Source organism: Loxodonta africana, chromosome 3, assembly GCF_030014295.1.
Source record: "Loxodonta africana isolate mLoxAfr1 chromosome 3, mLoxAfr1.hap2, whole genome shotgun sequence".
In the NCBI taxonomy this organism is placed as follows: domain Eukaryota; kingdom Metazoa; phylum Chordata; class Mammalia; order Proboscidea; family Elephantidae; genus Loxodonta; species Loxodonta africana.
In genome coordinates this window covers 145,060,758-145,088,351 of record NC_087344.1, presented here as the reverse complement: position 1 = coordinate 145,088,351, position 27,594 = coordinate 145,060,758, and the positions used below count along the sequence as shown (strand labels likewise).

General features: G+C 46.2%; 1 protein-coding gene across 5 annotated transcripts; it reads right to left on the bottom strand.

Annotated features, from left to right (window-relative positions):
• Positions 1-1,226: 1,226 nt before the first annotated feature.
• Positions 1,227-24,996, bottom strand: GFI1 (growth factor independent 1 transcriptional repressor). 5 transcript variants are annotated; one of them, XR_010321463.1, is made up of 8 exons: positions 24,926-24,996; positions 22,256-22,468; positions 21,770-21,952; positions 19,449-19,954; positions 19,191-19,328; positions 18,035-18,200; positions 14,781-15,364; positions 1,227-13,140 (listed from the first exon to the last, which is right to left on the bottom strand). XR_010321463.1 is itself a non-coding variant. In XM_064282273.1 (8 exons), the coding sequence occupies exons 3-8, from the start codon at positions 22,368-22,370 to the stop codon at positions 15,186-15,188; spliced, it is 1,287 nt and encodes a 428-aa protein (XP_064138343.1). In that variant the 5' UTR covers positions 22,371-22,468; positions 22,615-24,170; positions 24,926-24,972; the 3' UTR covers positions 13,155-15,185. The 5 variants fall into 5 exon arrangements, 4 of the variants coding, with proteins under 4 accessions (XP_064138343.1, XP_064138341.1, XP_064138342.1 ...); XM_064282273.1 differs by lacking the exon at positions 1,227-13,140 and adding an exon at positions 22,615-24,170 and having other exon boundaries at positions 13,155-15,364; positions 24,926-24,972; XM_064282271.1 differs by lacking the exon at positions 1,227-13,140 and having other exon boundaries at positions 13,155-15,364.
• Positions 24,997-27,594: the final 2,598 nt, after the last annotated feature.

Here is a 27,594-nt window from a genome sequence, read left to right as displayed (position 1 = left end):
AAATTTTTTGAGTTCATTACTTATTATTTGTGTTCTAGGAGTCTTGCTTCTTTCTGGGCCTTTCTCCCAAGAGTCCATCTTTATATTGTTTTGGTGAGAAAACTTGAAGAGGTAGGAGAGGGGCAAGTACATGAATCAGAGCCTGTGTTGAATAGATTTAGTAAACAAAAATGGGTGATAGCAGGAGTGGCCTGAGGTTTGAGATCAGAGGTGTTCAGCTTTGCTGGTCTGTACAAACAACAACGATACAGAGCTAGCTGTCTACACATTGCCTGACCATAAGAGAATAATATAAACAATGCCTTTGATAACTATGATACCTATCCTCTGAAATTCAAAGTATTACTTCACTAAGCCCCACAATGGGCCTGGGGGAATGGAACCAGATATGTCAGAATGAGACCTTACTTTCAGTAGGCTGAACTGTCGCCCCACCTATCACACCCCCAGAAGACATGGATTCAAATATTGGCTCAACCATTTACTATCTGTGTGATCCTGAGCAATCACCTCTCTGAATTTAAGTTTTCTCGTCTATAATACAGGCATAAAATATCAATTACCTAACAAGAAAGTTGATTGTGAAAATACTGGCAAAACACTCTGACACACAGTAAGCATTTAAGAGATACATGTTCTCTTACCTTCCCCCACAGTTCACAGCGCTTAAATTATCAGCAAATGTTCTGTATACTTGAATGGAACAAAAGTATCTGACTGTTCCTGAGGCTGGAAGACACTGCAGTCAAACCGCACTCCTTGAAGATGTGCTAAACACGGTATTTAAGAAATTGACCACATGGGGGAATAAAAGAGACATTTATAATGGCAGCCAAAACAGACAAACCCACAAGGACACAACGAAAACTGAAACCACAATAATCTCTAAACAGAGAAGTAATAATCGTAGCCTATATTTAAGCATACGGGAAGCAAGGTTTGAGGGGTGGGCGTCTGCCACAGAGATTATGCTTATTATTTCAAAGTTTGTGGACAGACCTAGAGCTGATTTTTTTTTTTTTTTAAGTTGCAAAATGTTTCAGGCCTTTCTAGTCTCACTAAAGTATACAGATAACAGAAGTAATAAAGAGTGAGACGGACATGAGACTCTGTGCGCAGCTCCTGTCTGGAGGCAAGATGAGAAGGCAGGGGGGACAGGAGCTGGCCGAATGGACACAGGGAATACAGTGTGGAGAGAAGGAGTGTGCTGTCTCATAAGGGGGAGAGCAGCTAGGGTTACATAGCAGGGTGTGTATAAGTTTTTGTATGAGACACTGACTTGATTTGTAAACTTAAAGAACAATTTTAAAAAAAAGTGAGATGGAGGGGAATGAATGAGGGCCAGAGCATACAGGTAGCATCAATAGTATTGACGAAGTGCAGTTTTTAAACTTGGGCTGGGATCATTGTTGTTCAATTTTATTGTTATACTCACAACTTACAATTACATTCCATATATTCTCTGTATACAACAAATGTTACATAATGAAATTTTTAAGTGAATCTGGAAGTTGGTGCTTAGCGAGTTCCACAGCAATAAAAAAAGAGAATAATATCTGATCTGTGAGAAGCTTCTGTCTGTAATCAAAGATGGAATGTTTAACCCCACTTCCCAAACGCTGCCAGAAAACGTATTTGCATTTTGGATTTTGGAATTAATAAGTTAGTGAATAAAGAGAGTGCAGCTTTTCCTCTAGACCCTGGTACACTGCTGGATCTGACATCTCACACAATTCTATTTATTTGGGGACACAGTCAGGTGGAAACAATTAGAGCAATGGCATCAAAGGGCACTGGGCGATGGAATGGTCCCCAGCTCAGGAGAGGTGGTTTGTAGGTTGCTGCCATCAACAATGCTTAGCTAGTCTCTTAAATATTCTTGTGAATTGTTTGAGAGAAGACACATACTGGAACACATTGTTCTTACTTGAATGTATGTGATTTAATAGTAAGATTACCAGAGTTTCCAGAATAAAAATTTGTCATGATCTAATTGAGAAATGAAATCAACCAATGACATGAGCTGGCCCAAAGAAAGGTACAAATAATTTGAGATCAGCCTTGAGGGTCAGGCTGCCTAGATCAATTTCCAGTGTGCCACTTATTATCTGTGTGACTTTGGAAAATCATTTAACCTTTCTATGCCTCGGTTTACTCACCTAAAAATGGTAATAATAGTGATAGATACTTCATAAGAAGTTGAAAAATTGATAAAGATTAAATGGGAAAATTATGCAGGGCCGTTAGCACATACTTAGCTTGGAGTAAGGTCTTAACATCCAAAAGCTGGACAATGAATAAGGACGAATGAAGAACTGATGACTTTGAATCATGGCATTGGCAAAGAATATTGAATATACCATGGACTGCCAGAGAACGAACAAATCTGTCTTGGAAGAACAAACAAATCTGAGAAGCAAAGATGGCGAGACTACATCTCACATGCTTTGGACTTGTTATCAGGAGAGATCAGTCCCTGGAGAAGAACATCACCCTTGGTGAAGTAGAAGGTCAGTGTAAAAGCGGAAGGAAGACCCTCAATGAGATGGACTGACACAGTGGCTGCAACAATGGGCTCAAGCATAACAATGATTGTGAGGATGGTGCAGGACTGGGCAGTGTTTTGTTCTGTTCTACATAGGGTTGCTGTGAATTGAAACCAACTGGACGGCACCTAACAACAACAAACGAGGTCTTAACAAGTGGCAGTTACTAATATTAGAAGATACTAATAATGATAAAAACAACTATGTCAGGGCCATTGGAGTGGCAACTCTGCACCAGCGTCTTGACATCTATTATTTGATATCTCTGCTCCTTTTTGCTGCAGATTTATCTGCCAAGTTGGGCTTAATTTGTAAGGTGGGGTGGTGAGCTAAGGAAACCAGATGTCTCAAAGCGACGATGATCATAGTGAAACCAAAAGCATAAGCTAAGGAACAATCAATCACACCTTTTCTTCAGGGACAATAAGAGCTTCAGGACGTCCGAATTTTCTCTCTGAGAGACTCACATAAGAAATAAAGCTAATTCCTATACTCCAAGGGATTAAAAAAGACATGTACACTTACTGGTTTAGAGAAGCTTGCTCATATCATGAAAACGACCACTGTTCCATGTAAGGTACAGTTTGGTGCCTACCGAATGCAAACAGCAGGTCCTTTCTGGCTTGGGGGAACATCACTTGTACCCTCAGTTCTAACCCTTCTGTGTCAAGGTTAGGCTAGGCCATGAGGGACAGTCTTTCTCATTGTTCTGAAATCTCTGGCATCCACAGGGTAGACTTAGCTAATTATTGAGTAGGTGAATATGTGTATGTATTTCTAAAACTTTTTCCCCCAAGAAATTCTATTGCCCTGAACTTAGTCTAAATGAAAATATTTTAAAGTAATATTCATTCATTCAAAAAATATTTATTTTATGCCAGGCATTATTATAAGCCCTGGGGATACAGCTGTAAATCAGACATAATCTCTGACCTTGTGGAGTCTAAACCCAATGGCGCATCAGATACTAAAAGAGGAAACAAATTACAAATCATTGAAACAGAAAAGAAGATAACTTGTGAACACAATCACTCTGAAACAGCCTAGCCTTTTGTGAAGCCCTCTTGCAGATTATATGGGGCCAGGGGCTGTACATGGCTTTGGCTTCTCTCTGTTGGTCCTTAAGCATTTTAGGGAGGAGCCCAAGGGGTCACTGCTTTTCATAGCATGAGAATCAGAAGATTAGGGGGAAGTGTCATGGCCACATTAGTACCGGAAACGGGGTGCTAGCACCATGACCTAGGGTGATTCTACACCCTGGGTAGTCATCTTGATTCTTGGGAACTCCTGGAAATGAATAACTTCCTGGAGGCTGCAGGTTTAGGCTAGAGAATCCTTGGGCTAACACTAATCCTTCTTCTTCCCTCTTGGGCTGAAAGAAACCACCACCAAGCTAAGTGCTTCCAGAGCCCTGCCAGGGTTTTGACAGAATCACAGAACTGAGATGGTCAGACTTGGAAAGTCCCTTACAGAGTATTTAGTCTGTCTTCCTCACTTTACAAAGAAGGAAATAGGGTCAGAAATGGTTTAAGTCCAAGCTTGAAGAGCTGGTTAAGGCTCTGGCAGAAACTGGATAGATGCTCATCAGTTCCGTTTTCTGTTCCCAAGAAAGATGACATTTCCTAGCTTCCTTTGCAATTAGGTTGGGATCATGTGTTGGATTCCGACCAGTGGGATGTGAGCAGAAGTGATCTATCCAGTGCTCAGTCTGGCTTTAAAAGGTTCCATATGGTCCTCCATGCGCTGTCTTCATCAGCCAGCTAAATGCAGATAATCCAGCAGAAGACTGCAAGAAATCTCTAGAAGACAGCACCACAAGATAGAGAGAGCTGAAATCATCCACTCACCTGCGAAGGCAGCCTACTGAACACCTGAGTCAACTCTCACATGTATGAGAAATAAACTTTTATCGTGTAAGCCGCTGAAATTCTGAGGTTGTTTATTAGAGCAACTAGTGCTCTTTACTCTGACAAATACACTGATAATAGGAGACTATTTTTTTTATAGCCAGATCTCCTGACTCCCAATTCAATGCTGTTTTTCAGTAAACTATACTGTTTCCCAAAGCTAATAGGAGAAGATCCCCAGGAAACTTAAGATTCATTTCTCATACCTGGAACCTACCAGTCTTGAACTAACAACACCTGTTGCCCGTGAGTCAATTCCAACTCATAGCAATCTTACAGGGCAGAGTAGAACCGTCCCATAGGGTTTCCAAGGCTGTGATCTTTACAAAAGCAGGCTGCCACATCTTTCTCCCATGGAACGGCTGGTGGGTTCAATTGCCAACCTTTCAGTTAGCAGCTGAGCACTTAACCACTGTGCCACCAGGGCTCCTTGAAACAACAGCAACCAGTGGAAAATAAAGTGCCATGTAGACCCCAGGGAATCCTTAGTGATGCCACAAAGTATAAGTTTGTAGGTGCCCTGAGATCAATCTTTGGCACTAGTGCTTGGACTGCAAACTGTCTCCCAGTTCACTGCCCACAGGTCACTCTTCCGTGTGCCTGATGGGAGCAGATATGCCCAGCGGGCTGTCAGCCAGAGAACTGTGTCTTGACCAGTATTTTATATACCTGATGATGACCTGAGGCTTGAAATATGCTGAAGTGCCTTGTGAATCATCAAACAAAATTAAGTCATTTTAGCACTGTATGACTTTGCTATCGTCTAATGTTTTAAAAGAGCCCTGGTGGCACAGTGGTTAAGAGCTGAGCTGCTAACCAAAAGGTTGGCAGTTCAAATCCCCCAGCCACTCCTTGGAAACCCCATGGGCCAGTTCTACTCTGTTCTTTAGGGTTGCTAAAAGTCAGAATCAACTCGATGGCAATGGATTTTTTTGTTTGTTTTTGAATGCTTTAAAACTTTATATATGGTACATACACAGAACCACAATCAGCTGACACAAATTTGTAAGCATTTACTGACGAGAACTGCTCATTTCTGCCCTTTCTGAATCACAGATGGAGAGATAAATCACCAGATGAAATAGCTATTCACAAAGCTTCCATTTTTGGGCAGTTAGTGGAAGTGAATCATCGCTTGTGGATATTAACTCTCCTCTGAGTGAAAGGACTGAGTTGGACATACCTTAAACATACCTCTGTAGTTGTTGCTTCAGTTCTGATTGTAATCTCTTAGAAAAAAGGAAGGACTTTAGAGTCAGAGAACCTTTGTGCTGAAAAAGCTTTGGAGTTCATTTGATGCTGTCTTTATTGTTGTTGTTAGGTACCAACTGAGTCGGCTCCAACTCATAGTGACCTTATGTGTAACAGAATGAAACATTGCCCGGTCCTGCACCATCCTCTCAATAGTAGTGTATGTTTGAGCCCGTTATTGCAGATTCTATCTTTACTTTTAAAATTTTATATGTCCTTTATATAGGACCTAAACACATGATGTAACCAATAACCACACAAAGGTAAGTCAGAAAGATGGTGGGTAAAACTATGATACTGCGGTGGGGCTCTCTCCGCCCAGTTAAGAACTTGTTACTCTTGTTTATTAGAATCCCATGAACCGTGGTTTCAGTACAGGGAAAGAGGAAGTCAAGTTCGTATGAAATCTCTGGGAAGGTATGTCCAGGAGGTGCAATATTCACAGGCATGTCTGATAACTGGTCATGAAAGGATGGTCTCTGACTCTCCCAAAAAGTCCCAAGAAGCCTCCACGAGACCTTCCTTACCCTAAGAACAGCTGAGGAGTTGCCATTGCAGCAGAAGCTTATGAAGGCATGCCAATCAGTTCTACTTCTCAGAAAGGGCAACCTAGGAAACTAATTCACGTTAAAAGACAGAATTGAAACCAGGCTCCCTAATTTGCCAAAAAAAAAAAAAATTTTTTTTTTCTCAATGAAGTTTGTAAAACTCGCATCAAGAAGCAGATCTAACTTCCTGCTTTTACTTCTCTACAGTTACAATAATTTCAGGCTTAAAAAAAAAAAAAAAAAACCTTGAAAATTAGGATCCTTCCTCTAATACCAGAAAATGAACAGGCAGGATAAAGCAGTAACATCTTCTTTTATACAGAGTAATTGAGTACTTTTTTCTCCTATGTGTGCATGTGATTTCTTTTATTATCAGGGAAAGCTTACTGGAAAAGGAAGAACAGCAAACAGGTTCGTATTAAGCTACATTGATCAAAAAGGTCAGGTGTACAACAAATCAAAACAGTACCGAAATGAAAGTTTCAACTGGAAGTTGTATTTTACTTATGTCTGGAAGTAAGGTAAACAATATTCAGTTGATACATACCTAAAGCATAAGGCATAGAAAGATTTAAAAGAACACAAAAAATGCTATGCAAAAACCAACCAAAAGAAAGCTGGTGTAACTACATTATCATCAGACAAAATAAACTCTAAAAAAAGGGTAATTAAAAATGAGTATCACAAAAAATATGATAGAAAGGAACAGTTCACTGGGAAAGCATAAGAATTTAAATTTGATGAGCCTCAAAATAGGCAAAAGTAAAGTTGACAAAATTCACAAGAAAAATTTAGAACCCCATCACCAATAGGAAATTTTAGCTCAGTTTTCTCAATGATTGATGGAGCAGGCAAAAAATTAGGATATAGAGGAGCTGAACAATGTAATTGCAAGCTTAATCTAATGGGCACATGCAGAACTTTGCACCCTGCAATTAGAAAATATACATTCTTTCCAGCACACATCATCTATAAAAATTGATCATGTATGAGGCCACAAAATAAATCTCAACAAATATCTTAGAATTAATATCACGCAAATCATGTTTTCTGGTTAAAATGTAATTAAATTACAAATCACTAATAGAAATTCCTGAAAAAACTATGTTTCAAATTTTTAATGGCACTTCTAAATAATGTATTTGTTCAATAAGAAATCATTTTAGGAAAGATGTAGAAATGAATGACAATGAACATGTGCTGCAAAGACTGGTAAAAACTGATTGTAAAAAAGTTAAAAGGCACAAATAAAAAACACTAGAATAAAAAATTAAACATAATTATGGGCAAGAGATTTTTTTTAATCAGAGGACAATATGAAACATTTGTTGCAATTATTTGAAAATTTAGAAGAAACAGAAAACATCCTGAAAAAGATAATTTATTACATTTGATTTAAGATGAAACAGAAAACCTGAAGGGACTTTCAGTCACTAGAGTTTAAAATGTACCCCCTCCCTTTGCCTTCCCCCACCAAAAAAAGCCCAGATAAATTTTATCAAATACTCAAAAAAAATCCCAACCCTACACAAGTTATTCCAGAAAACAGAAAAAGAGGAAATGCTGCTCTATTCATTTTGAGATGATTTAAATCTTGATATCAAAATCACACAAGGACAGTACAAGAAATAAAGATTATAAATCAGTCACTAATAAGCGTAAATGTAAAAGTCCTGAGTAAAGTTCAACAAAACCAAATTAGCAATGCAGTTTTTAAAAACTGACCAAGTTGGGGTTTGTTCCCCCCTCCAGCAATACAAGGATAACTTAATATTAGAAAATCTATAAATGTCATTCGCCACATTAACAAAGTATAAAACTCCTAAGTGTCAACATATGCAGAAAAATCATACAATTAAATACCCATTAATGATTAAAAGCACATATATATACAAACAGAAAAAAAAAAAACAGAAGTTCTTATCAAACACAAATAGAAGTTCTTACTGTGATTTTTAAAGTTATCCATTATACGCCTAACAAAAACAGAAAATTTTAAAGCATTTCCCTTGAAGTTAGGAACAAGATAAAGATGCCTGCTATTCTGCCCCTAGCTAGTGCAATAAGGGAAGAAGAGTAAGCTGGAAAGAATAAAACAAAGCTATCATCATTTGAGTATCTTATGATTATCTATCTAGAAAATTTAAAATGATCTACAACAAACTATTAGAACTAAAAAGTGGATTCAGCAAAGTTGTAGGGTACATGATCAATGTTAAAAAAATTAATTTTGTTCTCACACTCCAGCAGCAATTAGAAAATGTAGTTTTAAAAATAACCATAAGAACAATGAACCAAAAAGAAACGAAGAAATATGTGCAAGGCCTTTATGCAGAAAGTTACAAAACATTATTGAAAGACACAAAGGAAGATCTAAATAAATGAGCAATATACCATATTTATGGATAAAAAAAAAATTTTTTATAGGAAGCATTAATGTCAAAATAATTTCAATTCTCCCCCAAATTAAACAATATATTTAATAAAAACCCAAATCCCAACAGAGTTTTTCACATGACTCAAAGGGCCAAGGGTAGCCAAGATATTCCTGAAGAGGAACAAACAGGTCAGAGGGAGGGAGGCTCCTAGCTATTGCTAGCTACTAAGAGTTTATTATAATTTAAATTAAGACACTATGGCTTTGACATACAGAGGAAATGACCAGTGGAACAGATCAGCAAGCCCAGAACAGAACCATACCGAAACGAAAGCTTGCATAGGACAGAGGTGGCATTACAATCACAAGGAAAAAGGTAGAATTTGCAACAAAGAATGCTGGTGCAATTGGCTATCCATGTGGAAAACAAAAGAAAATTAGATGCTTACTTCATACCACAGGCATGCAAGTCCATTAGAAAGCTAGTGTTATGAGTAAAATTTTTTAAATTTGTAGAAATATAGGAGATGATCTTTATGACCACCAATTAGGGAAGAGTTTCTTAATTAAAACATAAAAAAGCATAAGACCATAAAGGGAATGACTGATACATGTGACCACAGTAACACAAAAACAAAAACAAAACAAAAAATCCTCTCTTCAACCAAAGTGAAAAAGCAAGCTACAGACTGAGAGATGTATGCAACACACTTAACAAAACAATGACTATGTATTTTTTAATGCATGTATATATATATATATATTTTTTTTAATCAGTAAAAAGAAGCAACCCAAAGGAAAAATGAACAAAGTACATGAATAGCCATCTCATAGGAGAGGAAACCTGCAAGGCCAATAAACTTATGAAAAGATACTCAACCTCATTAGGAATCAGGAAATGTAAATTACAATAACATAATAATAAACATTTCATACCCACGGATTGGCAAACATATTTAAAGTTCAACAATACCAAATGTTGGCAGGATGCAGAGCAACAGAACTTCTCCTATACTGTCAGTAAGAATGTAAACTGGTACAACCACTTTGAAGAACAATTTGGTAATATCCAACATATCCATTCCCAGGAACACACCCTAAAGAAACTTGTTCATAAGGAGTTATGTAAAAGGTTGCTCACTTCAAAACTGTAATACAGAAAACTGGGAACAACCAAAACTCTCCTAAGAGGAGAATGAATAAATAAATCACCAAGTATTCGTACAATGAAATTCTGTATTTAGCAGTTAAACTAAATGAACAAAGCCACATGTATCAACACGGCTAAGTCTCAAATACAAAATGTTGAGCAAAATAAAAGCGAGCTTCAGAAGGATATAGACTCTATGATAACATTTATATAAAGTTAAAATATGCTAGGCAGTATTATTATATAGTTCATGGATATGTGTACAGAGTAAATGTATGAAACTATTGACAGCAATGTTACATACCAATTTTGGTATAGTGGATGCCTCTGAGGAGAGAAGAAAGGGAAGGGGGTTAGGTAGAAACATTCAGAAAGATATTCAACCATATCTGTAAAATTTTATTCCAAACATAAAATCTGAAGCAAATATGGTAAAATGGTATGTGCACTGATACTTATCATTCGCTGTAATTTCCAGTATGCTTGACATGTTTCATTTAAAAAGTAAATAGCATTAAAGCCAAACTTCAGAGAGGACTTTATACTAATGACTGATAAAATCCCTAATACATAGTAAGATGTCAATAAGATTAATAAAAATTGTTCAGATTCTCATTTTTATATTTTACAGTTTTAAAATGTGTCCCTATTGTAAATAAATAAAAAGGAGCTATCTAGACATAAATTGTAAATACTCTGACCACAGGATAAGATACATAATTTTAAAATATATTTATATATTATATATGTGGATAAAGATTGGAAAGAAACACTAAAAAAATGAACATAGGTTTTTAAGCTAGAAGAGTTTGAGGTGAGATTTCTTTGAATTTTTTGCTTTTAAATTTAACTTAATGAATGAAAAAAAATTGTTAAAATAAATGTAGTATGCACTTCCTGAGAAGTTTCTTTCAGTAGAAATAATATAACAGCACAGATTTAAAGAGTACTCTAGCAATGCACAGTAGAAAGTAGTGAGGTCCTTTTCGGTCTTCCTCTGAGTTCATTTCTTTCTGTTCAATGATCAGGTTAAGCAAACAAGCACACAGCAACACAACATGGGTCAAATCACTATTGCCACCCAATTTTCAAGGGCAACCGCAGTCAAGAAGTCTGCCGGGGAGGGATACTCTGCTATCCCTTTAATTAAGGCGGGGCTTTTCAACTCAATTGTTCCATTCGTGTCTCAAATCAATCAGATGAAGTTCACCTTTTACGTGGCCTGAATCCTGATAGCTCCGCACATTTGATAGGTAATTTAATCATCTCGGGTATAGATGAACACAAACTCAAATTAGCTGCTGAAAGGGTTGCTCTTTGAGATAGCTGTGCTTTTCCACTTTTATGCAAGAGCTGAGCTTCACCAACTGGCTAGCTGGAGGTGTTATTAAAAATTTAGTGAAAGAAACAAAGGTGTGCTCTGGTGTCTCTTGTTACCTTTTCTACTGTTACTCGGCAGACAAAAGGCATAGAGCCTGCTTCATGAATAATGTGACATGGAATATTCACAATCTATTTTTAATGGAGTCAAGTAATAACATTAAGAGAGATATTTGCAATCTTCAAATTTCACATGGTAACAGGCACAGTAATTTGTTTTGATTCTGAACTGGGGATATCAAGATATTTTTTTTTCCCCCAAGAAACACATACTGTTAATATCAAAATTACAACTCCTCATTGATAGCGTAAACAGGGATTATGAAAACAGACCAAGAGTTCTATATTTCATAAGGGTAGAGCTAGATTTCAATCATTTCAACTTACCCTTCAATACAACTTCTTTTTTTCAAACCAGGTTGGAAACAATCACCCAGCATGCAGTGTGACCTCTGCGGGAAGGATGCTCTTTCATCTTTGTTCACAGGGAGTGTGTCTCCCAGGACACAATGAAGAAGTTCCTGGATGCTGCAACTGCTCATCTCCATGCCAGTTCTGGAAAACTATCTCAAACTGCTTTACCGAGTAAACAAATTTACATTTTGAATATGAGGAAGTGGACAGGGAAAGACATGGTGTTGAAAACCAAGGGAAGACAGCCAAGGACTGAGATTTGGAGGGACTGAAGAAAGCAGTGTCCGAGCCCCCCTTACTCACCAGCTCAGAAACAGAGTCCTATATATGTGTTCCATTAATATCCTTTGCGCTCAAGCAATGTGTCTTCCCTTTGTTGCTGTAGAAGGAGCCCTGGTGGTGCAGTGGGTAAAGCGCTTGGCAGCCAACCTACTGAAAGGTCGGTGATTCTAACCCACCAGCCACTCCGCTGGAAAAAGATGTGGAAGTCTTCTTCTGTAAGGATTCACAGCCTTGGCAACCCTACAGGGCAGTTTCAGTCTGTCCTTACAGGGTTGCTATGAGTCAGAATCGACTCCATGGTAATGGGTTTGGGTTGTTGCTGCAGGGAGCAGAGCAAGCCCACTGGATAAAGCAGGAGTTTATTTTCTCTGCTTATTCGCTTACCACCTCAACAAATACTTATTGATCTACTGTGTGCCAGGCACTGTTCTGGTAACTGAAGATTCAGCAGTGACCAAATAAATAAAGTTTCACAAGGGCGTTGTGCTCACTGCTGTATCCCCGTCCTCTAGAAGAGTGCCAGGCATGCACTGGGCACTCAATCAAGATGCGTGAAATAAGACTGAATGGCAATGGGCGCTGTGCTGGTCTTCACAATGGGCCACGCATACATACCCAGAATGTCTGGCTGGGAGAGGTTAGAGCACATGTTGAGAGTTAGATGAGGGCCTTATTCTGGTTTCTTTCTTTTAAAAGGAGCCCTAGTGGCGCAGTGGTTAAGGGCTCAGCTGCTAACCAAAAGGTCAGCAGTTCGTATCCACCAGCCATTCCTTGGAAACCCTATGGGGCAGTTCTACTCTGTCCTATAGGGTCACTATGAGTTGGAATTGACTTGACAGCAATGGGTTTGGCTTTTTTTTAAAAGGTTGGTTTAAGCAAGAAATTCCCAGAGGTGGGATAGGACCAGAAATAACTGAGACCCCAATTTTACTGTTTTTCATAAGTCTTTAGGTCCCCGGGTGGTGCAAACTATTTGTGCTCAACTACTAACCTAAAGGTTCAAACCTACCCAGCAGCACTGTGGAAGAAAGGCCTGGAAACCTGCTTCTGTAAAGATTACAGCGAAGAAAACCCTATGGAATAGTTCTACTCCGTAACACATGGGGTCACCATGAGTTGAAATTGACTCCTTGGCAGTGGGTTTGGTTTTTTCATTTACATGTCTTTAGATTTGTAACTTGCCTTAGATGATGCAGCTAACCAATCTCATACTTTCTCTCTCCTCTAGTCTCTCCAAAAACTCAAAGAAGTCAGAGTTGGATGGGATGTTAGAACCGTATCCACACTGTATAGACAAAGAATTCAGTATTAGGGAAATCAAAGGATTCGTCCAAGTTATGCAGTGTGTTGATGACATAGCCATGACTACAACTCAGATTTCTAGAACTAAGACCTGTGGTTTCTTTGTTAGCCTGGGAACCTTCTAGCCTGTAAAAACCTTTGAAATTCTCAGAGGAAAAAAGCTATGTATGTGTGGGACCACTAGTGACTCTACAAGATAGCAGCTTAAGTTTTGTATTCCTCCTAGCTTTTCTGTTAAGAAAGAAGTATCTTTAAGATGTAGAGAAAAAAGGTAGATGAAAACTCGAACCATTGGATTTTACTCTTTTCTAAGATACTAGTTTGTCTGCTTCACTTTTATACTCTACTATAGTTTCCTCTGGAAACCCTGGTGGCGTAGTGGTTAAGAGCTACAGCTGCTAACCAAAAGGTTGGCAGTTTGAATCTACTAGGCACTCTTTGGAGATTGTATGGGGCAGTTCTACCCGTCCTATAGGGTCGCTATGAGTCAGAATTGACTCAAGGGCAATGGATTTTGTTTTTTCTAGTTTCCTTCAAGGAGCCCTGGTGGCACAGTGGTTAAGTGCTCAGCTGCTAACCAAAAGGTCGTCAGTTCAAACCCATCAGTTGTTCTGCAGGAGAAAGATGTGACAGTCTGCTTCTGTAAAGATTACAACCTTGGAAATCCTGTGGGGCAGTTCTACTCTGTCCCATAGGGTCTCCATGAGTCAGAACATAGTTTCCTTCAGTGCCAGCTTCCCCCACAGACTAAAACAAAGGTTTTTCCCAAGTTCTCTGCCTAAATGAAAGGCAATCTGTAAGAGTCTTAATACTTTATTAACTTAAAACATCACTCTAATAAATATGTATTAACAAACATAACGCACTCCGGAATATCTAAAAACATTTACAAACCTCCTCAAAGTAAAAACACCACTTATTTATCTCTATGGTACACATGGGAAGTCAAAGAATTGAAGACAAAGCCTTCATTCCCTGCAAACTCAGACATCTTCAAATACCAGTTTAACAATAAACAACTGAGTATACACACAAATCTTTGAAATAACCTCTCAGCTATTTTTCATTTTTGCTTGGTAAAATCCAAAAGGATCAGAAAGAAGGTTCAAGATTCTGTGTTGTCTTCTTAGCACTCCCTTGGAGGGCGAGAACATATGCAGCCAAGTGGAGCGACTGTTAGCTTTTGAAGAGCAGGGCTGTGAATTTAATCTCTGGCTCCCCAGTACCTAGCATACGGCCTGGTACCATGGTAACCAGCAATCAATAAACTTTAGTTGAGTGAATGAACGATTTGTCAAAAGACACTGCTCTGTGCTTTCACCTTCTCTAATAAAACCTTTAGGGGCCACCTGCAAGCCAGGTCTCTAATCCCCTCTCATCAACAAGTCCACTTCTGCTCCTTCGTGGGCCAAGCCCGATGCTGCATCTTGTCATTTCAAAAGCATCAAACTCCTTTCCCAAACCAATGTCTGAACCAGCCTTAGTGGGAGAAATGATTCCTTCAAGGCATACAGACAGTACCCAAAGGAAAGTGGCCAACAGACTCCCCAGAAGGAAAAAGAAATAAAAATAAAATCATTCTTCTTTCTAGATTAAAAAAAAAAAAAATTAGTATGTGTCCACCTTATACACGGTGATTCCTCTTCTTCCACACAAGGCTTTGGGGTGGGTCAGGAGGAGGAGGAAACAAGCCTGAAGGAGTTTCCTGTCTGTGGAGCAGGGCTGGGAATGAGGAGGACTGTGGGGCTCAAGATTTCGTCTGTTCTCACTTGACTTTGAATCTGTAGGTGTAGAGAGGCCTACTCAGTGTGGATAAAGCCCAGCAAGCTGCGTGGTTCCTGATCCAGGCTGAACTTCGAAAAGGTTCTTCGTCAGCTCTGGCAGCTCCAGGAAGTAAAGCTAAGGGTGAGCACCGTGGTAGGATCTGCAGACTGGACTGGGGGGCCTGAGAAGTCAGAAGGGTCAGTGGCAAGGGGAGGCTGCCCTCCGTAGTGTTGTATAACTGCTGCCTGTCGCCAGCTAGGGTGCTCACTTGAGCCCATGCTGCGTTTCCCGGTGCCTCCGAAGGTCCACCTTCCTCTGGAAGCCCTTTCCACACAGGTCGCAGCCGAAGGGCTTGAAGCCCGTGTGCTTGCGGCTGTGGGTGATGAGGTTGGAGCTCTGGCTGAATGCCTTGCCGCACACCTGGCACTTATGGGGCTTCTCACCTGCAGGGATGGAAGGGGGAAGGGAGGAAGTATGAGTCTATGTTAAAGCTAGAGGGGACCCACGGTGACCCACATGCCCTTGGCAACAGCTGGCTGCACCACAGCCTGAGGCCTTCAAGCGACTGGGAGGGTGACGTGTTCCAGCATGAACCGACTCCCAGCCTGCAACGCGAGCTCTGGGAAGCCATGGGGGCAGCAGGTGAAAGGGAGCCTTTCTGAGTGGGGGTTCCCAACCAAAGGCCTCAAACCGTTTCCTGCTAAACGGAAACAGGGCAAATGACACGTGCCCTCCTCAGACTCACAGCTGAATCCACCCTGGGAGGACTCCCCAGCCTTTAGAAGTTGAGATCCTCCAGAGCAGATGTCCAACACAGGGGGGCGGGGCACTCAGCCTACAAACCCTGTGACTCTGTTCTCTATAATTCAGAGGAAGTTTTCAAATCTGAGTTTCCAAGTGGGTGCTGGTTTTATGGACCAGTGAGTCTGTCTTCTTTTTTGCTCTTGAAAGCCAAATGAATGTGTCTGAAGCATGGACGTATCTCAAAGTTTTATTTAAAAAAGTCCACATTTGGGCCACAAACTATTTCTTACTGTAGTTGATCCTTTTCTGTCTTGATTTTACTGTCTTTTTAAGAGGTTGACCACAGGATTCTTTATATACCAGCAACTCTTCACCATAGATTAGTAAATAACAGACAGAACACGCAAAAGTTTTGTCTTTTTCCCTAATTCGTGTGCTGTTTAACATTCAGGTAAAAAGCATGATTTTCCAAATAGCCCCAACATGGCATTGCGGTCAGGGCTCAGTCTTGGGAAAAACACAAAAAAATAGATGAAGTTTGTTTTGGGGGAATCCTCTGTCCCTTTTGCTGTACCCATTTCTCTCTTCATGCTTCAGATTTCCTTGATAAGGAATCACCCACCAAAACTTATCCTATCCATTTAGGGTCAAACAAATCTGAGAAATGAATTCTGGCTATAATATAAATGTTTGATCAGGGCTTAATGTTTCATGCAGTTAAGATCCTAGTTGCATTTTGATAAGCGTCTTGAACACTTTTACTCAAAGGGAACGAGTTACACAGAAATTTCAGGTAAAGGGCATGACTATGGTAGGATATTTTTCTGGGTTTTCCAATGGAGCATCATCTACACAGCCCAAGCATATTTATAAACATCAATGGTGGTGTCTGGAACACACTAGGATTTGTTTTAAATCAGTATTTGTATTCTGCAATAAAATAGCAAGAAATTCTGCATCTCGAGTAACTGTCTTGTTAACTATTAAAGAGAGTGCTCCTGATATTGAAACTATCCCCTGCACACAACCAAACTGTTAGGGAAAGAGTTCAGGATTCAATGGCAGAGCATTCCAGCCTTGGCTCCGTAGTTTACTCTGTCTGATCTTTGGTAAATCACTCAATCTCTCTGAGTTTCAGGGTGGTGAGGGCAGCTCCTTCTACTTTGTTGTTGTTACCCCACAAACAAGGGATCAGGCTGTTGTGATTCCTACGGTTTTCATTGGCTGATTTTCAGACCTAGATCACCAGGCTTTTTTTTTTTTTCCCTTAGTCTGGGAGCTCTGTTGAAACATGTCCAGCATCATAGGAACACAGTAGCTTCCACTGACAGGTGGCGGCCGTACATGAGGTATATTGGCTAGGGAATCGAACCTGGGTCCCCTGCATGGAAGGCGAGAATTCTACCACTGAACCACCATTGCCCCACTTCCTTCTACTTTAGGGTGCAGTAAGGGTCAAATGAGTTGATAAATTTGAAGGCAATGTATAAATTATAAAGCATTATAATAGTCAAGGAATTATCATTGTTAGGGCATGAACTTGCTGATATTTTGAAAAGGGCAGTCAGTGAACAAAAACTTCCTCTAGCTACCAACTCCCATGACAACAGAAGCAGAATATGCTAAACAGTCGTCAAGAGCATAGACATTTGAAGTCAGACAGATATGAATTTGAGCCCTGGCTCTGCCACTTGGTAGCTGTGTGACCCCGGGCAGGTTACTTAATCCCTCTGTGCCTAACCTGCCTCAGCTCTGAAATGGGGATAAAGAATAATCTCTATCTCCCAGAGCTGTTGTGAACCTAAAGTGAGATAATGCATTTTAGAAGTGCTTAGCAGAGAGCTTAGTAATGAATATTTGCCATTTTTTCCTTCCTAAATCAGAATAAGCTCTCAAACTCCTAAAAATGCAGCCAGAGAAGCCACAGATGAGCCCATCCCCCAAGAGGCTGGGTGGAAGTCCTAGAGAAAGCCCTCAATCTCTAGGTAAACATTGAGAGCAACACTCTGAGAGGACCCTGGAGCTTCATATTTCACCCAGAGCAGGCAGCAGTTGGAGCAGCTGCTGAACTAAGGATAGAGGACCCACAAGCAGGCCTGCTTTGTGGCTCTTCAGACATAGCCCCAAATCAAGGCCCCACTGAAAAGAGCCACGTCTATAAATGAATTTATGAGAATCTGCCACTTTGTTTTTTGTTGTTTGTTTCCTCCTTAACACACAATAGTAATTCATTTAGTTCCATCTGGAAAGCCTCATCCACCACTTACCAGGGGCAGAATCACAGAGAAGGTGAGGTATGTTGGCCTCAGAGGAAAAGAATACCACTCACCCTCACTACCCTCAGGGAGTTCCCTACAAGCTAAGCTCACCAGTGTGGATGAAGGTGTGTTTCTTCATGTCGGACTTCTGGTGGAACCTCTTGCCACAGTACTGACAGGGGTAGGGCCGGGTGTCTGAGTGGATGAGCAGGTGTGTGGACAGGGTGGATGACCTCTTGAAGCTCTTGCCACAGATCTTACAATCAAAGCTCCGTTCCTGCAGAGAGAAGGACACATCACTCCTGCTGCATGCACGCAGGCTACCACTGTCCTCACCACTGCCCTGACCCTGAAATCCCCAAAGCCAGGGCTCTCTCTTCTTTCAGGCTCCCTCCACATAGCCTGCCCCACTATCCACCCTCAATCTCTACCCTCCCCACCCTATCCTTTTCCCCTTTAATGCTTTTTCTACCAAAACACTTTTCACCCACAACCCTCCACACCCTATGGCAAAAACGAATCCCCACCCTGCTTTTTTTGACACCCTTTTACACACACTTCTCCACCCTCCTGACAGGAGGCTTAGACCTCAGTCACTTAGGCTGCCCCTCACCCCTCCAGTGTGGTGTTGGGAGAGATGGTAGATTTTTTTTTCTCAGTAAATAAGTTTTTGTAAGTAAGCATTCTCCTGTCTCTCAGCTACACTGTAACTTCCATGAGGGCAGGAATTCAGTCAGGGAGATAGTGTGCCACAGAATTCTCAAGTACCTGGCACCTGGAAGTTGGGTAACAAATATTTATAAATGAAAAGCAGAGCAAATACGCTACTGAATGCTCCAAATGAGCCGAGATTCCTCCTTTTCAGTCGGGAAGGGTCAATGCCGGTTAAGTGACAGACGTTTGGTGAAATGAAGCCGGGCAAAGAAGCACACACAGTTAGTAAAAATATCGGGAGCAGGAGTCAGTACGTACAGACCCCCCCTCAAAAAACCCGAAGTAATGACCTGGATCGCACTCGGGGCTCACAATGAGGTACCAGACACGTGACGCCAAAATCTGGAGATGCCTCGAGGCCTGAGCCGGCCACCATCCACCCTTCTCTACTCACCTACAGGGGACGAGGGGGAGTTGGGAGAGGAGGGAGCGGACTGCGGGTGGTCCAAGGAGAAAACTGCCAGGCGCAGAGAGGTGAGTGCCGCACTGGGAGATGCAGAAGATGCCTGGGGGCGAAAACCTGAGCGGCGCTCCGCCTTGCTCCCGCACTTACCTGCGAGTGCACGGCTTTGTGCTGCTCCAGGCTCACGGCGTGCCCAAAGGTCTTGCCGCACATCTCGCAAGCAAAGGGTCTCGTGCCGCTGTGGGACCTACGCACGTGCACCTCGAGCCCGTGCGGCGTGGAGAACACCTGAGGCGGGTGGGGCCGGGGAGAAGGCCGCTGAGAGGGGCCGCGGGGCGCAAGCTTTGCCGGGGCGCGGGTCGGGGGTGGGGGCGCAGGGGCGCAAGGCCAGGGGCGCGGGAGCCTTACCTTGCTGCACTTGATGCACTTGTAAGAGCCGCCGCCAAGCAGGAGGCGGGTGCACAGCAGCTCCGACTCCACCTTGACGCTGGTGCCCTTGTCCGCGTGCAGCCCGTGGCCGCGCTCTGGGTACAGTCCGCCCGCCGCCGCAGTCGGCCGCTCGTACAGCCCCGCCGCCCCGGGCCCGAAGTCGCCGTAGAGCCCTAGGCCAGGGCCGCCGCCGCCGCCGCCGCCGCCGCCGCCTCCTGCGCTGCGGCCCCCTGGTGCCCCGGCCCCGGCGCCGCCACTGGCCGTAGCCCGCTCTGGGCCGTACAGCGCGGTAGGGTGGCCCGGCTCCGGGGCGCGCTCGCAGAAGAGACCAAGACCCACGCCACGCTCCAGGGCCGCGCACGGCCGGTAGCTCTGCACCAGGTGCCGCAGGTCAGAACCTGCCAGGCCGCTCCACGAATATGGCTTGAAGGACAGGGGGAAGGCCTGAGCGTCGTCCAGCGACGGGCACACCGATTTCTCCGAGGCTGCGGAGGCACAAGAGGGTGTCCGATCAGGCCTAAGACCGCTGAGCCGAAGCCGCCCTGCGGCGTCTGCGGGTCAGGGGTCCTTGCTGGCTGCCAGTCACCCAGTCCTTGTGGAGCACTCGGTGCGCCAGGCGCCGCGCTGGGTATCAGGGTCACCCCAAGGAGACAACGCAGGCCCAGCCTTGGGGCCTTGCGGGTCACTGGAGGCGGCAGAGCAACAAACATAAGATAACGTCGGGCAGGGAGACAGGTAAATTCTGTGCGAGAGGCAGAGGAAGCGCTCGGCCTTGCGAGGCTCTTTTGTGGCTGGACCCGCGCACCTGGCGGTCCAGTAGGGAAAAGTGCGCCTCGCTGTCTGTGTTCAACAAACCCTGTGAGCTGGGTTCTGCGAGAGGAGAAGGCGGCGGCCGTTCCGGCCTGGACTGCGCTCTACTGCCCCCAGCGCGGGCTCTCTCCCGACTCCTACACGTTCCCATTCAGTCCTTTTTCTTTCCCGGGATCGATGAGTAGAGAGGGACAGAACGAATAAAATGCAGCCCCGGTTTAGCCGAGACGTATCTGTCTGAAAAAACTGGAAGGCGTTACAATTCCTCCAAGTTGTTAAGTGCCAGTGCAGGCAGCAAAGGGGAAGCGGAAGGGGCGGGAGGGCGTTGGATTTGAACTCCCGGTGAAATACTCCCCATTCCCATCCCTGTCATGGTTTGACTAAAGAAAAAAAAAATCCCACATTTTGTACAAATTAATTTACACTTAATAGGTTTCGCCACCACCTGCAAGCAGAATAACTTTCCGAATCTACGTGAATTTTGCTAAAGCCAGATACCCAACGTATGCTTTCTCTGAGTGCATACGAATGACAAATCTGCACACACACACACACACTCCGCGCAGACTCCAGTCCAGGCTGGCCGCTTGAGTTGAGGCTGCACGCCGGAGTTTCCGTCGGAAGAATTTCGCCAGCGCCCTGTCCTCGCGGGACGGTGTCATGCATGGCAAATAAGAACCCCCAGGTGCTGGAACTATGTGTGACTTTAGCCAAGTCCAAGCCCTGCGTGTGACGTGGGGTGGGGATGTATTCAATACTAGTAAATGCAGCCTGGAGATAACTGGCAGAATCCGGCTGGTCTGAGCCCCCACCTTACCCCGGCCTGGAGCCGAGACTCTTCCCCATCCAAAGTGGTTTAGGACTGCTCGGTTTGTTCGAAGCTTGATTACTGGCTGGAAATGAAACCCAGCGGGCTGGTCTCTGAGGCTGGGCCAACCCGGCAGAAAGAAAAATGAAACAGGCCCCCCAGTCCGCGCCAGCGAAGACTGAGCCCAGGGCTGAGATTTTCATCCTGGACCTCTCCCTCCCCCCTGGCACTCAGCTCTGCCAGGCTCAAAGCCGCGGGAGCGAGAGCAATTTTTAAAGGCAGAGACGCTTTTCGTTCAAACTGCTCCGGTCTCGGTTTGTTTGAGGGTCAGGGGGTCTGGATTCTAGGGCTCTAGATCTTTCTCAATAATTGTCTCGTCAGAAAACGAAATGTCGACATTGCTGCCGGTCGAGAGAGTTCGTTTTCTGTCATGAGCCGGCTCAGCCCAAACAAATGTTAGGGACCAGCGGCCAAAGTCCTGCCGCCTCGGATGCAGACAGCGGATTGGGACTGTTCCAAAGACAAAGAAGCCAAATGGCTACCCCACGGGGCCCTTTTCTCCACGCACAAGCCGCGTCCTCCCAGAAAGACCCTCTGCCATATACTCAGCACCGTTTCACTTCGCACGGTGTGGTCCTCCGAGACACTCTCCCCCCCGCCGAAGCTCCCGACGAGTCCCTACCTGGAGACACGGAGGGCGAAGGAGGCCTCCAGAAGTCCTCCAACTCCGAGGTCCGATCGCAGACGCTGCCCTCGCAACTGCCAGGAGATGGGGAGGCTCCGTCGGGGGCCTCAGTCAGCTGCGACTCCGGGGACAAATGGCCCCGGGACTCCGCCTCCGCCCCGCCCGCGCTCGAGGTGCTGTCTGCGGAGAGGAGGCGGGAGAGAGGCTCATATTGGGCCGGAGGGTTCCGAAGTGGCGCCCCCCAAACCGTGGCGCCCACGCGTCCTTCCCTTCCCGCCTAGACCTGGTCAGGAGCCTTCCCGGATACGAAGGCAGACGCAGAGAGGCCGCGCGGCACCAAGGTGACAAGCCGGGAGGAACCCGGAGGGTAGGAAATAAAAACAGCAGCGAAGGGGGCGTCGGGGCCACCCTTCCCGTTTCCTGGCGGGGTATAGAGTGGGCATCCCTGGAAGCAGCCCCGCTCGGCCCTCTCACAATCCGCACCTGCTCGGCCCGGCGCTGGCACATTCTCCAGGCGGAGGGAATAGTCAGGTCCGGGGGAGCGCGGCTGGTGGTAGCTGTGAGCCTTCTTGCTCTTGACCAGGAACGACCTCGGCATGATGGCTTGGAGCGCTCCTGCTCCACTCCAAGAGTCCCTGGAGCCGCTGTCAGCTCCGGATCACCCGAAAGCTAGCTCAGCACCAGCCCACACGAGACCTGAGAAGAGGAGAACCGGGTGGAAGCGCGGGTCGGCACCCTCCGGGGCTGGGTACTCCGCAACCCGGCGGAGGGAGAGCGCGGGACGGGGAGGGGCGAGGAAGGCGCGCGAGAGGAGGGGCTTGGCCCTGCTGCGCCCCGCTCACCAGGTGGCACTCGGACAGGTGGCACGAGCCTGTCGCCGCCGCCACCGCCACAGCTCAGCCGTAAAACCCGTCATGGGACCCGCGGGTCAGGCCCCTTCCTTCTGCCCTGCCCACGCCCTCGGCCCCTCCCCTTTCCTCGCAAAGCTTGCTCCGGCAATCAAACCCTCTGGAGAGCCGCAGTCTCCAACCGGCCAGTTACCCCAACTCGACCACTCACTTCCTGTTTGGCTCTCCTTTAGGGTTGGGGACGCAAGGTGGGGACGCGCAGATCAGTTTAGGACACGGGGATGCGTCGGTGGTCGAGGACCGGGAAGGGGCCAGGGAAGGGGCCAGGAGTCAAAGCTTCCGAGAGCCCGCTACAGGCGGGAGAGTGGGGGCGTGTGCGGGGCGCACTAGGCAGGACCACCGGGCGGGGTTCAGCAGCAGAGGCTGGAGCGGGGAGGCGGGAGGGCAAAGGGACAGGAAGGGGGGTGGTGGTGGCAAAGGACCAACTCCGTCCCAGGAGGAACTCGCTCCGGGTAATCCCGGTTCGCCCAGCACTCGCGCCGCATGCGAGGGGAATGTTGGCCCCGGAGATGTGGGCGCAACGGACGCAGGCAGGGTCCGGGTCGAGGCATCCCAGACCATGGAGACCTAACCTTGGAAACCAGCTCCTGGAAAAAGGCACTTTCCGTTCTGCCGGCCAAAAACCTTGTCCTGGGGAAGTCGACACGGGTCTGCGCGCGCTGGTTAGGGAGCGCGCGATGTACCGGAGTCCACGGAACACTAACAGTTCAGAGGACTAGAAGGACCCCCGAACGCGCAGGCTGCGCTGGCACTGGCTACAGAGCCAGCGTCGGGGCGCTAGCCCGGGAGGGATCTGCCCGCTGCGTCGCTCTCATTAACCTCCAATCAGTTCACCTAATCCCGGGTCGAAACCTGAACCCGGCGGGGAGGCGGGGCAGTGCCTACTGCTCTGCTCAGGACTGTCTCCGGAGGTGGGACTCCGCACTGAGGAGGTTTGAGGAAAACGAATGCCTTCCTCCCGGCGTGAAGGCGATGGAGGCCGGGTTCACATGAGAGCTTCAGGCTCTTCGGACACAGCAGCTTTCCGTGGCCTCAGCTAATTCAGAAAACAAGGGGCTGGGGACCCCGTGTCAGGCAGGGCCTCTTGTCCGCGGACTTCGAACGGCTTAGGCTGCCGGACTCGAAGCCGCGCGCTCCCAGGGCAGGATGCGGACACAGTCTACTTTACCCATTGGCGCCCTCGGCTCAAACTGAGTCCTCAGGGGCTTGGTCCCTGGAGGACATTTCATGTCCTCCTGTGTCCCCTTCTCGGTCTGGGGGAGGAGTAGGCGACAGGCTTGGGAGAAAAGACGGCTAGGAACAGCCCCAGCGACCTGTCCCGCGTCCTAAGCGCCAGAAGGCCCCTCGGGGTGAGGGTGCTGTCCACTCTCGTCCGGTACGTCCCCAGGGTGGGGACCTCGGAAGGATTCGGGATGCAGCAGGCGCGGCTCTGCTGCTTCAGTTGTCCCAGCGCCCCAACGGGAGCCGCCCCGTCGCTGTACAATTAGACGCTAAACCAAAAAACAAACAAACCGGTTGCCGTCCAGTCGATTCAGACTCATAGCGACCCTATATGACAAAGTAGAAATGCCCCATAGGGTTTCCAAGGAGCGGCTGGTGGATTCAAACCAATGACCTTTTGGTTAGTAGCTACGCTCTTAACCAAACGCTACAAACGCAAAAAAAAAAAAAAAAAAATGTACTAAACAACCATGAAACAGAGAAAAAGGAAAACGGGGTTCAGCAGACGCGAGGGCCCAGCTGCGGCTTAGGGTCGCGCTGGCGATAGGGGGAGCGGTGCGGGACCGGGCGGGGAGCGGTTCCTGGAGGGGCAAGGCCGCAGGCTGAGCGCGTGGGAAGGCGACCTCGCACTGCAGCTGGCGGCCGGGGGCGGGGCGGTCCCCTCAGCGCACGCGGGCCGACCGGGCCTCTCCGCATGGTCAGTGCCTGGGATGGCGGGAGCTGAAGGCGCGCAGGGGCGGCCTCCCGAGCACAACTGCCGCGGCCTCCACCACCAGATGTTTCCTTCCCGGGCGGATCTCGCTCCCTGTCGAACAACCAAACCGCCTATCGTGCGCCCCGGCTCCAGACCCCCAGCCTCGCCGAGCAGGTCGCTCCCATACCCAGAGTCCGGCGCTGTCAGCGTCCGACAGCGGGTGGAGACCGGAGTGCGCCATCTGGTCGCCCCCGCAGAGCCGGTGCCCTGCCCGTTCCCGCGGCCGCCCCCGCCAGGGCAGGAGGCGCGGAACAGGCGCAGCGGACCTACCTGCGGGGTCAGGGCGCGGGCACAGCGCTTCGAGAGTTTTCAAACTGAGTCTTGCTTTCGGGAGAGACCGCGCTGTTTGACTTTTTTTTTTTTTTTTTTAATCTCCTTCAGAGCTCAGCCCCCAAAACCACAAGCTTCACTTCCTGAGCGTTAAGGAGCAGCTCGCGCAGCCCTCTCAGACCTGCCTCCCAACCCCCACCCCGCCTCCTCCTTTGAGCAAGGACTGGGTTGCTGGGGTGGGGGGGGAGATGGGGGGCGGTGCAAGGCCTTTCAGCGGGCGCCCGGGGCGCCCCTTCGCGGCCCTCCTATTTTCTCTGTGGGACTGCGAGAGGTGGGGGGACCCAGGCGCTAGAAATGACTCGAAAGAAAATGTACTATTCTTGGCTCCTGGGAGACTTCCGCAGCGAGAAGAAGTCACAGATTCAGGACACAGATTGACTGGAGCGGCAGGGGGTGGGGGCGCTCGGCTCCGAAGAGGCCTCTCCGCCTCCCCGGCCTTGGCACCCCGTAACCCCACCGCCCGCTCGGGCTGAGCCGCCCCCGGGTCGGAGCCGTGAATCATCTGCCCGCGGTGCCGCCGGGCTGGAGCCCGACTAGTGGCCACGGCGTCCGCAGAGAGAAACCTGCCCCGCGGCCCCGAAATAGCTTGTTGTGGAAACACTTCGGGATAAATACGCCCAACGAGGCTGAAAATACCTTGACACCCAATCCGAGAGGTTTGGTCATTTCCCTTCGGATTTAGGTAATGGTTAAATTTGGAAGAGGTGGGCGAGCGCCGAGCCCCCGGCGGAGAGGGCGCTGGCGGCGCGTCCCGCGGGCGCCCGGCGGGGCCGGCGGACGCGCCCTCCCCGAGCTGCACCCGCCTGCGCTCGGCCCTGTCCGCTCAGCCCGCTCAGCCCGCTGCTAATTTCCGGTGGTCGGAGCCGCGAAATTAAAGGCCGTGTAGGAGGGAGCGCGCCGGGGCAGCAACGGTGGCTGCTCGGCAGACCCCGCCCCGCCACTGCAGACTAGGGAGAGCTGGACCTCGGGCGCTGGCTCGTGCCGCCCCCTGGGGTCTTACCCAGGCACCTGGTCCCGAGGGCAGTAGTAAAGCGCCATTAAGGCACAACTCGGATGCTAACTGAGAAGTAAGCTTGGCTTGGATTTTATGTTCCGTCAGGGTAGACGCTGGATCATTATCTTTAAATCTCTGGTAGGCTCTTAACAAATGTCTGTGAACTGAGCAAATGAATGCAATTAATTAACTAATTATATTAACCGAACGGGGAAAAAACAAAAAACAACTTAAAACCCCACTCATAAAGAAACAAATGCAGCAACCTCCAACGCTAGACCGTTTGTTTGCCGCGTGACCCCATATTTTGTGGACTGTTGTCTTTGCATAAAGCCTAAACTCTTTCCTGGGAGGGGGGATATCGTTGTAATTATGTTATTTTCTAAACGAATTGAGTTAGATTTTGATAACTACTTCGTGCACAGCGAGCTCCAATGTCGGATACATCGAGAAGGGGGTGATTTGCCCAGTTCTTGCAAAATAATGTTTCATATTTTCGATTACTCAAGATTGTAATGGAAAAGTCCTTATAGCTCTTGAAATAATGTTTTTAAAAATATTTTAAATTTGCGTCCTAAATCTAAAAATTTGTGGAAAATATTTGCCTTGCATAACAGGTGCTTCAAGCATTATTTAATATATTAGACGTTTTATTCAGCATTGCCCGTACACCTACTGTGTGCCGGACACTAGGCAAGACACACATCTTGTCTGTTGGGCTGTCCTCCTTACACCACTGTTCATCTGCTCAATACACCCTTTCTTTATAAATAAATATAGAAGTAAACAATCTTACCCAGAAGAATTACAAATACTGAATTAACTGAAGGAAAATTTGGGGCATTTTGTTAAGATTTTATTTCTGTGTCCTTTGTCCTCACCTAGCGTATAAAAATCTCAAAGAAGCTCAAAACAAATCTTTCCTTTATTCCCTTCTATCCTATTCAACAGCAGGAAAAAAGTAAAATTTCAAAAGAAAATGATAAATGGGACAAAAGAGAATTTCTTACCAACCAAGTTCTAGAGAAATGGCTGAGCCATTTCCTTTGCACATTAGTAAGTTCAAAGTCAAAATTTCTTGAAAAGGTGCTGTGACTAGTTAGTTGTTGAGCCAAGTGTTGCTGTTTGAAGTCTCGGAAAACTTGGGGGAGGATTTGGAGAGAAGCAAATGAGCACCTTGAGCAACATCACCTTAGAATAAATCCTTTTAATTCAGGTTAAATCTAGACATCTTGCTGTCTGTTTGCCCTCCACATCCCTTCTGATTCCTTTCTGACTTTGCAAAATAAAATCAGCGAGAGAGCTAACTGGGACAGGGATGCCGGTGCGAGGGAGATGACATTGAACCCCCCTTTATATCTTTTATGTTTTGAACCATGTGGATGAGTTACCAATTCAAATAAATAAATATGCATTCATTTTTTTAGTGAGGTTATCTCCCAGGTGTATAGTGTTGAAGTGGTACTCTAACACTGAGGGAGGGCAGAGGAGAAAGATAAGAAGGAAGGCCCAGAGAGGTTAAGAAACTTACCCAGGAGCATCGAAGAGCCAGGACTGGTCAGGACTCAATACACTGAACCTACTTCTGACTTCCCACAACTCCAACATCCTCTCT

What these genes read in the sequence shown, in the direction of transcription:
- GFI1 (XM_064282271.1), bottom strand. Translation starts at nt 22,370, where the DNA reads ATGCCGAGGTCGTTCCTGGTCAAGAGCAAGAAGGCTCACAGCTACCAC. An exon ending in ACAAAGCCGTGCACTCGCAG is followed by an intron (nt 18,201 to 19,190) that starts GTAAGTGCGGGA and finishes TTCTCTCTGCAG; the next exon opens with GAACGGAGCTTTGATTGTAA. An exon ending in ACACACCTTCATCCACACTG is followed by an intron (nt 15,365 to 18,034) that starts GTGAGCTTAGCT and finishes CCATCCCTGCAG; the next exon opens with GTGAGAAGCCCCATAAGTGC.